At 39.2% G+C, this 14,555-nt stretch overlaps 1 protein-coding gene across 14 annotated transcripts in view; it reads right to left on the bottom strand.

The window, feature by feature from the left end:
* BRSK2 (BR serine/threonine kinase 2) overlaps positions 1-14,555 on the bottom strand; it is a 520,033-nt gene that overhangs the window by 91,684 nt on the left and 413,794 nt on the right. For all 14 annotated transcript variants that reach the window (XM_042478053.1, XM_042478062.1, XM_042478000.1 and 11 more), the window contains exon 5: positions 12,480-12,596. In XM_042478053.1, the coding sequence (XP_042333987.1) occupies positions 12,480-12,596 (117 nt within the window). The remainder of the gene's footprint in view (positions 1-12,479; positions 12,597-14,555) is intronic.

Here is a 14,555-nt window from a genome sequence, read left to right as displayed (position 1 = left end):
AGAATGACACTCTCTGATATGTTTTGGCTAAAACTGGAAATCTGGACATCAAAAATATGTGGGAAAAGGCTAGACAGCATAGCTCACATATGACTGTATGAAGAAAGCACCAAGTTGGTATGATATGGAGGGGGAGAAAGGGATCTGGGCTTTGCTTATTGACAACTCTGTCATGCAAACTGGGGCAATAATCTTACCAGCATTCTCTAATCACAGTGTTTATGGGGAGAGACTATATGAGGCTACTGAGATTATACAACCAATTGTTTCTTAGCGCATAAAATAGATTTAGTTTTGTGTTAGTAAGAGATCATGGTGAGGACTGGGTGGATGTTATCTGAGCTAGACTCTTTTAGTCTTTATTTTCTTAATTTCCTTTTATCTTGCTGAATAGCCTAGCCTAATCCTTTTTTAGCCTTTCCTGTTAATTTGTCTATTTAATGCTCTGTCTGTCTTTTAGATAATGAAACATACTCTACTCCCCACCTCAATGCTGTTACTTTTGCTTGATGTTAGATGGAAGTTGAGCTTCTTGAAGTACCACATAAAAGGCAGTGCAGTGGCTTGGACCACTCTGAGGTGGGAGTGGATCCCAGGATTGCTATCTATCTTCCCTGCCATTGTAGTGTTGCTACTGTTGTTGTTTGCTTTCACATTGTTTACTATTTATGGTGACTCTAAGGTGCATCTAGCACAGAGTTTTCTTGGCAAGATTTGTTCGGAGGAGGGGGTTGTCTTTGTCTTCTCCTGAGGTTGAGAATGTGTGACTTGCCCAAGGTCACCCAGTGGGTTTCCATGGTTAAGTGGGGATTCAAACCCTGATTTCCAACACTCAAACCAGTACACCACACTGGTTCTCTAGTACTGTTTACTATTTGTATTGTTTAATATAGGTGGGTAACTCAAGTACTAACTGTTGTTGAGTGCCTTCAAGTAATTTCTGACTTATAGCAACCCCAAATCAACCCTATTAAGGGACTGTCTTGACAAGATTTGTTCAGAGGAGATTTGCCTTTGCCTTCTTCTGAGGCTTCAGCAGGTATCTGAAAGAGATGTGGGGAGGGAGGGTGGGTCCATGAGAGGGAGGCTTCCACCAGTGCCAGTCCAAGTCACCACATGCCTTAATGGGCTCTGTATGAGGGATCTCACCAGTAAAGTATTGTCTCAACATCTCCTGCATGATTTGAATCAGTGGGACTGCTGATAGAATGAAGGAAAGGCAAGCTGTCACTTCATTATCATTATTATATCTGTTCTTAGCTAAACTTTAACACACTTAACTGACTGATGCTCTAGCCTAGAATGATACTGATGGGACAAAGGCAGGATGAACTGCAAAGACTTTAAAAAACTTGTTTTGTTTTGAAAAACAGCAAATGTAGTAAGTATCTAGCAAAACAAAAACAAAAACAAACTCCTGGTATTATCCATGTGAATGATGAGTTAATCTCCCCTTACTTGAGTCTACTGTGTTTCCACATTTTATGTGGGTGTCTCTAAAATACCCCCAAGATAGTACATATAAATGAATAACACAATTTTAGCTTCCCAGCGAAGCAGGTCTGGTGATATAGATTCCTGAATCTCAATGCAAATTGGGCTCTGCATAAAACTAGAGATACATGCACAAGCCTAGCATCCATTTGTTGTCCTGTAGGCTTCTTGCCTTTAGCATACAACACAAAATAATCTGCTAAATTGGAATGGTACCATAAACAGATCCATCCCCAATGGATTGTTCTTGCTGGACTTTGAAACTAGTACTTTGAAACAATATAACTATGGGTATTATAAGTTAATCATGTAGTCTTTTTGTTGATATTTAAAAAGTAATCTAAACCATATAAAACAAAGTAAGGCATTTATGTTTCCATTTACTGGCTAAAGATAAACACACACAAGCATGTGCTGTGGCTAATATTTTACATGGATGAAACTGGGGTTTAGGGAGCAATAGCAAGAGAATGCAGGCTACAACCTGACCACTCAACAGCTGCATCTCAACTGTTGTGACAGCAGCATGAGTTCTTGGCATATCCACTGTAAATTTCCTGCCAATTCACAGCAACTCTATATCTCCTTCTTTATCTTGGCTAACAGCTCTAAAGGGGATCCTCAGGCCAGCCAGGATGCACGGAAAACTCATTTCCACACTGCCAATCACCAAACAACTTTGACTGCCGTAGAAAAGAAAATCCAAATTTAATCAAAAATCTATTTATCTTTCCACAAAGTCATGAATATTTCTTTTGCTCTTATCGCTAATTATTCAGCACAAGTGCATCTAAGCAACTTTATCCCTGCCTCTTCCCCCTAGGCCATCTCCTCATCTTTTCTGTTACATCTCCAGGCAGTAATGGTACAATCTGCATGGTGTCTTCAATAACAATATCACTCAGCAAGATCAAGAAGCAGTTTTTGCCAGCAGCCTCTACTGTGGTATGTAATAAGAGGAAGGAGGGTTAGAAACACTACTTTGAGTGAAGAGGTTGCTTTCCTTGCATTGGAAACGCCAGAGACAGCAACGGGATTCTGAAATGCTGTTCCCCAGGCCTTGATTTGAAGCATAATGATTTGGCAGTGTATTCCTATTCTGTCACTTTTAGGACATAACCCCACACAAAACTTAGGTCTGGAAAGAAGCTCGTATGGGGAAAGATGGGCAGAGAGGAATAAAGCTGGCAAGAGGGAAAAGCAGAAGCAGTACTTATGTCAGAAAGCTGCTTAATCAGTGAGCCCTGTATGTCTGCTTCTGTTTGATTTTAGTTAATCTCATGGTATCTCATCACCCATAGGTACAGGAAAACAAGCTTGTATACATCTTCTTAAGCAATAATAATCCAGCTCCCTCTACTATTCCAAATTGGCAAAAACTGTCTTGATTAATCCTCTGCTGTCCAACTTTCTCAGTTTCTTTTAAAATGTCCCCATTTCAGTCTCCTCCTCCCACTTTCCTGTTTTGTCCTCAGCTCTTCTACTTCAACTGCTGCAAACTGAGTTCAAAGTGCAAAAGTATTTTGCATTCAGTTAAGTCAGTGGGAGGAGAGGACAGCAGGAGGTAGAATCTTGCCCTCTCAAGCAGGGTGAGACAAAAACAAACTGCTGTAGCCTCCCCTAACTTCTACACTCTCCCTCATTAATACTTTTTGCCATCTTGACCACACTCTGGCCACACATGTCCTGGCTTTCATCTGTAAAATTCTGAGGGTATAATTGTCTAACTTGTAGTTTCAATCTTGTCCTTGTTTTAACATGCCTATAGATGGCACTGTGCCCCTAGGCTCTGTATATACTGCAGCACCCCAACTTGGAGAGACCATGGCAAAGGACTGCTCTTTCAGTTTGCTTTAACTTTGAACTTCCTTCTGTAAAGCAGAGGTGAGAGGAAAATTTGCAGCACAGTCTGTCAATGCCAAAGATTTTATAACCCATTTTATATCCTTCTTATAGGTCATCACAGGTGAAATTATCAGACTACATGCAAGATGACTGAGAAGAAAGTAGACCTCTAGGCTGCTGTAGAGGAGGGCAAATTTCAGCCTATGTCTGTGTCCTCTAAACACCATTTTTGTTGCCCATGAACCCTAATGCTTTTTATTCCACCTTACCCCGCCCCCAAAAAGGTTTTCTGTTTTCAGAGACTTCCAGAAACAGTAAGTTTGTGTCTGAGAAGGCTGGATTTCAATTTAAATGACAAGAACAACAGAAGTGGACCATAAACCACTTCTGGTTTTGATTTGGATTGCTGATGTTTTGCATTTTGAAGCCTAATGTGGTCCATTTAAGATCTGTAGAGCTGAAAATAGTGCCCACAATCTTCCAAAATTGTCTCCCTTGCTTTAGAGGAATATCTTTCACTGTCTTTCTGTGCGGGATAGGGCATACAGCTATTTGGTCCAAAAACAGGCCCCTCGCAGTTCATGATCTCCACACATGCCTTTTCTTACCTTGTAACAACAGGGCCTTAAATGGAGAATTTATGACTCATCTTAAGAGCCTATTCTTTAGTTCAATTACTTGTTGAATGTTACAGGGAGTTGCTATGCAGTTTCATTGTAAGGGAAAGACAAAAATCAGAAAGTGTTGGTTCCAAGTATTTGTTGACTTTCACATCACCTTCCAGTTGCCACCCAGTGGGCACTCAGAGGTTTTGTAAGTGTGGTTCCTCATGCAGCTAAATTGTTTCACAATCCCACAAACAGCCCTCTCTCATACTTTTGACTTTGTGGGTGTGGAGCTAACTGACCATAGCATAATGTGAGCTTGAGGCTGCGATACCTGTTGTACATCCAGCTGCCAAACTGTGGAATCCAGTGTGCTGCATATATGCTGTGGTAAATGTGTATAAAATCATGGCCAAATGAACCATCCCACATTTCTTTCTAGATTATACTCTCCCTTTCCCAAATACACTCCTACACTGTTCAGGGGGTGTTTTACAATCCACACACAAAAGGAATAACAGAAGAATAAAGTCAGTGAACATTTTACCTTGCTTTGTCAAGTTACACTAATGCTCTTTAAGATGTTTATGTTCATATGCAATATTATTTATGAGGAAATTTATGGGGTATTCAGTACCTTTTTAATGACACTCTCCTGCAACAAAACCAGAAGTTGAAAAAGAAACAGAAAATAAAGTGTGGACTGTACCAGCTATTCACAATACGTCCCAAGGAAAGAACAGTTGGAGCAGAGATATCCTAGTAAGTGCAATTCTTTACCATTAGAATCAAGCTGAAACTAGTCATTGTCATTCCTCCCACATATATGGAGCTTTCTGGATCAGAGTAAGGATTCCCTACAGAGGCACCAATGTAAAATGATGTTGCATAGAAACAGTTAGTTAAGAACCTCTTATCAACCATGTCAGTTTCTTGTACAGAATGCCTCTTTAGGGATTTAGGTTGGAGGTGGAGGCAAACCACATAGATGTGTCAACCTCACCATAGTTACTGCTCATTTTGAGCTGAGGGATTTTAAGTGAGGCAGCACTGAGGCACAGTGCAGTAGTGTGTTCTCAGTCTGCCTGGCTGCCTGCAGCAATTCGTGTATATCAGGGATTCAATTTGTTCAAACTGTGACAAGAAAAAGGGAGAAATTCTAACTGGGCAAAATATAAAAAGAATAACATAACTAAGAGGGGGAAGTTAATTTCCAGGAGAGTAACAAAAGCAACAAGAAAACAACAAAAAGCCAACCCCTAAATGAGTGCCTCAACATAGATTTTAACTTTCCTTTTATAGGTGGCCAGGGCTGACCCCAAGTAATTTTAGAAAAGGAAATGGGTACCTTTCTAACAATTAAAAAGATGCACAAATCTCTGGAAAGTTCCTACAGACAAAATGAAACATTTACAAAGAGATAGCCATGTTAGATTGTTGCAACCAAGGAAACCTAAAGATTACCACATTTATAACAGAATAAGACAGTAAAGAAGAGGGAAATTAAATACAGAAATGAATTCTGTGTATCTGGTACAGGGCATTTATGACAAGATAACCCTTCATATTCTGCTCCTGTATATCACATATATGGCTAAAGTTCCTTCTAGAACACCATTACAAGGAATCCGTGATTTGACCAAGACTCGAAAGTGCTTTGAGTGACTAGTCTCCACTTATGTGTGTATTTTATTGGCATCATGTCTACTATATTTAAGTGTTTTGGAAGGCTGCATTGGACAGCTAGGACTAAAAAGGCACTAAGAGTAACACAGACATTTCTAGTACTTATTGTTTTGAAAGTTCATGACCTGTATTTATATATAATAGATATGAAAAGCATAGAATGGGAGAAAAGTGAAGGCTGTTATTACAGCAGGGATACTAGTGACAAAGATGGGAAATTCTGCCAAGTCTACTTTCACTCAATTCATCAAATTTCTATAGTTCCATTTGCATTTTTCTAACATATGCAATTTCCTCTAAGCTATATAGTGCATTTTCTTCATAGTATAACACACTTTCCCCATGTATGGACTTTTTCTCTCCACAGTACACAGGGATTTTGTATGCACTTTTCTTACTCCCCCTTTAATATACATATTTTGAGTGTGAATGTTCAGTCAGTGCACATGTTCACATAATTAGCGAAATTGCAGAATCTAATTGAGAAAAATTCCCAGTCATCCCTATTAGTGATACTAATGCTGGGTCAAAAAGGAGACTGGAAGAAGAACTTCTTGCATGCCAGCCTTCATAACAAAGCCATCTTAACTTTCTCTCTGCTGACAGCCAAGCATTTGGGGACTATAACTAGCTATCTGCAATATCATAAACGTATCATGCATTGGAGAAGTGGCTCTGGGACAGATGGGAGAGCCTTTTCAGCATTTAATTGCCTTGAATTTTCTTTGCCCGGAAGGTAAAGGCAAGCGAGAGAATGAAGAAATCTGAACTAATAAAAGCTGTATCATGCCAACTCCCCAGCTCCATCTACTCTCTGCTGTTTGCTCTTGGGTCTCCCTGGCTCTTGGAGAAATGCAAAGACTTGCTGAATTACCCTTGTGCTTTAGAGACCAGCTTTCCAGCACAAAACTTGTTTGGCTATGCAATTTCTACAGCAAGCAGATCTGCTGGGTTTCCATCCTTCTAACAAACCTTATGCATGCCATATTCTTGCTCTCAAGTGTCTGTTGCATGTAAATGTGTGCTCACATATGTGTTTAAAACTGTGCATTCCTCTCTCCCAATAAATTTGTAAACAAGTAAGGATGCCAGTAAAGGGCAATTTGAACAATCAAGATTTGAGGTGTAGTCAGTCAGTAAAAAATTATGTTCAATAACTGTTCATTAACTGCTTCCTCTCTTTACCTTCCCAATTCATCCTCTAAGATATATAAAAACAATCAAGGCTGCCGTTCTTGTCACTTCCTTGAGGGATTTTTTTTATCTGGAGCAAACAATCTGTGCTGATCTAATAAGTAACTTGCAGCAACTGCTAAAGCTGAAATATGGATGTTGGGATGGGGAGGGTTGATCTGTACTAAAAATCTTTTACTGAGCATTTTCCATGTGACACTTATATCTGTTTATTTATGTATCTGTTTTGCTGTAACATCAAACCCTATTTGATCCCTGATGTTCATCATACAGTTAACTGGAGTGATGATGGAGGTTTCATTCAGTTAACCAATGGAATAAGTTGCCAGTTTCATCCTGTTATCCTATCATATCCTATTATCTATGCTGGAAATTACCTTTTGACACATACAGAAGAATGCTTTTGTTGCAATTTTTTGATTCATTTATGATTTATTTTTTAAGAAAGTGATTGAAGGCACGGGTTCCACATCAAACATAAGTGAAAATGTTGCCAATTTCATGAAGATTCTTCATGAAAAGAACAAAAGTCCGATGCTGTTTATGGACTTCTTTACACACACACACACACACACACAAACAAACACACCTATAATTATACAGCATGACATTGCATATTTCCCCGTTCTGCTTACCAGATATGCTACAAGGAACCAGCATCAGCCATGCTGGGCCACCTGCCAGGAGAATTAATGAAGTGGTGTAATAGCTCACATGGAAGCCTAGTGATTGCGCGTATAATGTATCTGCAAGGCAGGGGATCACAGAGTTGCTGTTTTCTGTTTATTACACACACGTCTCTTCTGTTCCATTGATTTCTTTATTAGTGCATTTTAAGACAGCAGCATGGGGGGTTTGTTCAGCTCTAGGCATTGAAGTCTGAATTCTGTAACTGCCCATAGACATCACATTTACCCACTGAGATTTTAGGCGAGGCTGACTGTGCCATCTGTTTTTTTTACCTGCTGAGTGGTTCCCTAGAAACATGAATGATCCTACATCACAATTTGAAATTGGAAAGCCATTTTTTTAAAAGAAGGGGAAAAATAAGGACTGAGATCATACTGGAAGATCACAAGGATCCTCCGGGCATAATTTAATTTCACTCCCTCCTTGAACACTTGAACTACCTGTTTTCTAGATGGGCATCCCTCCCACAGCCATTCAGTGACCAGGGGAAGATGAGGGGCAGCCAACTGGCTCTCTTCCTGCAGCTGCCCATTGAAAGAAAAAGCACCCTCTTGGACTGACTGGGAATCCTCCAGAGTTCAGAAAGATGACATCTTCTTCCTGTAGATGGTTGAAGAAATGGAGCAGGCTGGTGGCATGGTTGCCCTTCATCCTCTCCTGATCCTCTCATGGCCAAGGAAAGGTTGTGAGAAGCATCCAGCCAGAAAACATGTAGGTGGCTTAGAGAGAGGGTCATTAGGAGACACTGGATTTCTCCATCCACTAAGATAAAAAAATATTATATACACATGTATAAACTTCAGTTGTGCCTGCATATGCTACCCACAGGATGCCAGCCTACATTTTAATAGAAATACATACTTTCTTTCCCACATGATAAAAGACTGGGTATGAACAGAAGCAACAAAAACAATAACAAAAAGCAATGAACTGGAAGTTCATTCCTACTAATCTATGACTGATCTGATCTGAAAGGTGGCTGGAAGATAAATGATGATGGTTGCCTATGGACATTATCTAAGGTTATGCTACTGGCTATGTGTCTAGTGTAGGAGCTCCCAAATGATGGTTTAGATAGTTGTGTTGGTCTTGTGTTTAAACAAACATGAGGAATGATGAGAATAATGTGCTTTAGTGATGTTTTTAACTTTGTATGTTTTTATTAATTTTAATTGTTTTCAAATTTTTATTGTGATGTTTTTATTAATGTTTTATCTTGTGAGCTGCCTTGGGTCCCTTGTTGGCATAGAAGTGAAATAAATAAATAAATAAAATAATGCAAGTCCCAAATACTGACATTTAATAAGTTCACATTCCCACTGCAGGTTACAGACACATTACCAAACATATTAAACTGTATCGGAACACAAGCTTAAAGGAGTTTTTGGCCTGAAGGAAAGGATATGTTGTGTGTCATGACGGTAGTGCAATGAGGAGGGAGGGTGGGATTCCAGTCCTCTAGACTAAAACTAAAACTGAAGAGAGTTGGCTATTATTATCACTTTCCTTGACTTTGGCTGCTCCCACACTGCAGAATAAATGCAATTTGACACCATTTAAAATGTCATGGGTCAGTTCTACGGAATCATGGGATTTGTAGTTTGTTGTGGCACCAAGGCTCTCTGCCAGAGAAAGCGAAGTATTTCACAAAACTACAAATCCCAGAATTCCATAGCATTGAGCCATGGCAGTTAAAGTAGTGTAAAACTGCATCCGTTCTGCAGCATAGATGCATCATTTCACACAAAGAATCTGTGTTCTCATGCCACATGAAGGTTAAGAATCAGGCTCAGACTATCAAAAGGAGAACTTTAAGATCAAGTAAACACAGAAATTATGAACATTAGGACCTTCTTAATTATGACTGTAGAATTCTCTGCCAAATAAGGCCCATTGGGTGAACTTCAGTCTGTCATTATACATATCTGTTGCATCTTTTCTAATGAATTGGGCTTTTAAGTGTTGGACTGGACTTGATTTTAAAGACGTTAATTTGCTGGATGATATGCATTGGTGGATTTTTAAAAAAATGTTTATTTGATGGATATTCTGTTTACTCTATTTACTCTTACATATATTTTCTGTTGTTCTTTGGTAAGCTGCTTTGATAACTCACAGGGTTAGTTGACAGGTGTTAAATGAGAGAAAGGAAGAGAGGGAGGGAGGGAGGAGAAAGAAAGAAAGATGGAGATGGATGTAGGGTTGGATTATTTGTTAAGGATTATTTATTATGGATTTATTATGGATGGATGCTTCAGGCATATATGAGGCAACACCATCACAGAAAATTGGATCCTGTAAACTCTCCTTCCTCTGCCTTTTCTCAGGCTTTCTTTCAATCTATTGGTCTGCAGTTAAGGGAAACAAAGTACTGATAATTACAAATCTCACAAATCTTTAAGTGTTTTGATATGTAGCAAGATATCTACAATATTCCTTACAGCCCACCATTCAATGCACTTTCCTTGGAAAGTGATGCTTAGAATGGGTGACAGTAGTTGTCATTAAAGTTGCTTCTTGTTCCTACCAGTAGGTGGTGGCAGCATACAAGAGTTTCTGTAAACAGCAAGTTAAACTCCTTGGGGAAACCTGCAATTGAATCTCCATAGTAGTCTAAACACAAGGGAAAACCTCACTGTTACAATCTTGTGGGATTTTTAAAAGCATATTTAGCAGTTCTAGTTTCTATTTTTAGGTGTTTTGGATGAGGATATTTAGGAGATCCAAGAGGGACAGTCCACAGAAAGAAAAGATTATATTTGAAATGCAGTTCATTGTATACATACAGTACAAAATCACAGGTTTTACTGAAAGGGAAAATAAACCTTTGCTTATTTTGGATGGCTGTTGGTTTTAAAGAGCCCTTATGTAAGCTTGCGTAGGCAGTTTCCTTTATTTACTGCACACTACTCTTTCCCACTGTGAGTGGAACTCTGCAAAGCAGAGTGATCTCAGTCAAAACCTCTCTACAAGTCTCTTCCATAAAAGAAACAAAATATAACAAACCCACAAACCCCAGACAGTCAAGCTTGAAAACATTATGTTTATTCTTTGAATTTTTTTAAAAATAGCATGGTTGTTGTACAAAACTGAGGAGTTTCAGAACCCCAACCACTAAACATTGCAAGTCTTTTCTTGCATACACGAGGCATGGATAACAGAAGAGGAAAGAGTAACTTGGGTGGGGTACACACTGCCAGAAAGAGGTGCCTCCCCAGTGCCTCTCTTTGCTCCACAGGAGCGCTGCAGCAACCAAATTGTGCAGCACTCCTGTGGAGCAAAAAAGGAGCACCCAGAAGTGGCTCCTCTTTGCGATGCCGCAAAGCGCAAGAGACATCGCAATGACATTGCAGCTGTGCTGCCCCATCTGGAAGCGGCGCAGCTGCAATGTCACTCAGTAGGAGGTCATTGGAGAATCCCCCTTACTGCATAAGTCATCAAACCAAAGTCATTAATAAATAAAAAAAATAAAACTTTTATTTATATCCCGCTTTTCTGTGACAAGACAATCAAAGCGGCTACAACATGTTAAAATCCACATTTACAAATTTATGTCCCAAATTCCCCCCCTTAAAACAGGATTAAGTCATTAAACCAAAGGTGGAGAAAGCACTGCCTCTGAAGCCAACCACCAAAATCTTCTTTTTAAAAATCATAATTTTCAGACCACAATCACCTCAAAATCACAGCCATCCCCATTATATAAAACACAAAACACCCACCTCAACTGAAGCAAACACCCCACTCCCTACAAAATAACTTATTTTCTCTCTGTTTTCCCTTTGAAATGAGGACAGAACATAGTGTAATACCACTTCCTGATACCATTTTAAAAGAGAGAAGGAGGGAAAACAATGTATTTTGGGGCTCTGTGGTAGGAGATGGCCCATAAGGGCTGGAAACATGGGCCACCTCCCTCCCATTGAGTAGCCCACTCCTGAGTTAAACTTTACAATTCAAGGTTAGAAATGAGGGACAAAGTTTCTCCCTCGAAAGGCAAAAGACTAGACAAAATTAAAGAGACACACTTGGTTATCAGAAGAGCCCAGGTGGATCTGGCCAACAATCTGCTTGATTCAGTATAATCAGGGAAACCTGATGTCGTAACCGCAAAGGACAAGGCACCACAAAATGTAGGATATTAAAAAAGTAGGATATTACAAAATGAAAGCTAAAAATGCTAATATAAATTCATTTTATATGGTTTACTTACAGCTATATTACATATATTATTATCCTTCCATTATTTTTATTTTATTATATTTTATTATCCCACCCTCAATGCAAATAGGAGGATAAAATGGATCCATCTAAAGTACTCCTTTTCCTAGGAGCAGCAGCAGACAAAACTTGTTCCCAGAGCTTTGGGTTCATTTGTTCCTTAGATGGAAAAAGGACATCAAATGTGTCATTCAATTGGCTTCCTGAGGTCTGCTTGGCAGCCTGTTTCCGCTACATATGAGAGGAACCTTGAAAAGTATCTTTAGAGGGATTATATTTCTGCCTCAAATAGCCCATTGCCTAATGCATTTCCTGTTGCTATTGCTGCCAAGAAACATGCCCCAAGCTCTGGAGGCAAGTCTTGTCTGCTGCTGCTCCTAGGAAAAAAGATCTATAAAAGGATCCATTTTATACCCCTATCTGCAGTGAGGACAGGCTACCAAGTAGACAGATTTCTTAACGGTGAACAGCAAATGTGGTGTTACTCAATGGGTTTCTTAGTCATGCTCAGAATGGAGGATGTTTTGGAATTCCTCCCAGAGAGAAGGCTGAAATGTAGGTCATGTCCATGAAAAGGAGGATATCTGGTTACCGTGAGTGTAGTTCTTCCCAAAGTAGCTAGCAGAAGCTTCTGAGCAACTCTCTCTAGCAACTAGTTCCTCCAGTGGCATATTGCTTCTGCATCTAGAGATGTTCTCATGGACTGGCTCACCATCACTGTTTAATGACTTCATTGCAACTTACCCACAACTTGTTTCAAGCAAACTATCGCCAACTTGCAGTGATGCCATCCCGAAGTCTGCTATCCGGATATTATTCTTTTCATCCAGCAATAGGTTTTCTGGTTTTAAATCCCTGTGGCTGTAAAGACAGGACCAGATCATGGTTTAAGACAGAGAACAGTTACCCCTTCTCATGTCCATTGTAGCCAACACATGGGGCTTGGTTCTTTTATAACATCTTTATTTTGGTCTCATTGGCTTTGAAGGAAAATAAGCTAATTAAGACACATTTCCTCTTGCTTTGAACTACTGAAGAAAGTACTTTTAAACACAAAGGTTAAGCATCCAGGATATGGATACTACGGTCGGCCCTTCTTATACACAGATTTTTTTTATGCACAGATTCAAGCATCCATGGTTTGAAAATGTTCCAAAAAAGTATAAATTTCAAATATCAAACCTTGATATTCCATTTTGCTATGTTTGCTATATTTAATGGGACTTGAGCATCCATGGATTTTGTTATACACTGGGATATTGGAACCAAACCCCAGCGTATAACAAGGGTCCACTGTATCAGCTTATTGATCTGAAGCAATTTCAGTTGCTCCCATTCAGGAATGGTGATTCTGTGATACTCCATATATTGTTTGACTGTAACTCCGACAAACCTAGCCAGCATGGTCAATAGTCAGGGATAGTCCAATATAAACTGAAAATGTTACAGGTTACCACCATTCTTATTGATACAGAAAGAGTTTTTAAAGAACATCATAATGTCCAGACTACTTGAGGGTTAGAGCCATACCCAGGCAGACTGGTGAAAACTAGCTGGGGAAAAAAAGATATTCCAATTATTGGTGCCCCTTTCCCTTCAGGGTACAGTATATGCAGTCACTCGTACCATTAAAATATTTGCAGTCCTGATTATCCACTAGTCAGCCTTTCATTCTGAGGAATGACTATGTGTCTGATCACTGCTGCTTCAGAATCATCTAAAAGTTATTGGGTTTCTTGCTTTCTGCTAGTTTCACTTTCCATCTATGGAAATGAGTGAATTCATTCCATTAATCCTAGCAGGTCATTCAGCAGGCCATGGGCTAGTCGTGTGATAGCTCTTCACTGATCCCAACTATAGTATGTTAAAGTAGAGTTATGGTAATGAGCAGAATTGAAATTACCTTTTTGATTTGGCTGGTATGATGGTCAAAATACACCTGAATTTCTAAGTGTGATTTCTATCTAGTTTCAACCAGGTTCGGCATATCTTGGAAAGAGCTAAACACACACACACACACACACACACACACACACACACACACACACACACACTCCAATTATTTTTTTCCCTATGAATTCTGGGAGCAATCCAGTATCTAAGCTATCCCATACTGGCTAATGAAGCTGATGTGAAAACCTTACAAAAATGTAGCTGAGTTCCATCCTAATGATAGGAATTAGTCATCCCTGAAGAAAATTTCTGAACTCCTGAAGTGTTTGACTCATCCATTTCAGGCGGAAACTGCATTTTAGTAAGTGTTTATAAAATCTATTAATAATTTTATCCATTGTTATTCCTCTGGAAGATCCCTGAGATAAAACTAGTATTTGTGAATGTGAGCAAAAGAATAACAAAGGAAAAACAATTCCTTTTAAAACTCTTCCTGTTCCGACTAGCCTTCCCCGACACAAGTTCCAGCTAGTCTTCCCCCCTCTGACAGCAGTGGTAGCTGGTTGACGGGGTTTTAATATTGGTTTTAATAGTTTTATTGTACTTGTACTGTTGTTGTATTGTAATTGTTCTGATCTGCTGTATTGATGTATTGTATTGTTTTGATTTGTTGTGCACCGCCCTGATCACAGGAAGGGCGGTATACAAATAAAATGTTTATTATTATTTATTATTTATCTTGATTTTGTAAATATGGCAATGGATAACAGAGATCACAAGAACACAACAGATTTTCAGAGCACAATTTTGTTGTCAGATTTATGGCATTTCTGCCATTTCTAAAGACGAACACTTTGGAACTATTTTAAGCATGGCAACATTGTAAATATACTGATTTCCAGATATTGTCACTGCAGGTGGCACAGT

The sequence above is a fragment of the Sceloporus undulatus genome, chromosome 1 (assembly GCF_019175285.1).
Source record: "Sceloporus undulatus isolate JIND9_A2432 ecotype Alabama chromosome 1, SceUnd_v1.1, whole genome shotgun sequence".
In the NCBI taxonomy this organism is placed as follows: Eukaryota; Metazoa; Chordata; class Lepidosauria; order Squamata; family Phrynosomatidae; genus Sceloporus; species Sceloporus undulatus.
The sequence above is the reverse complement of the archived record's forward strand: the minus strand, read 5'-3'. Positions and strand labels throughout refer to the sequence as shown.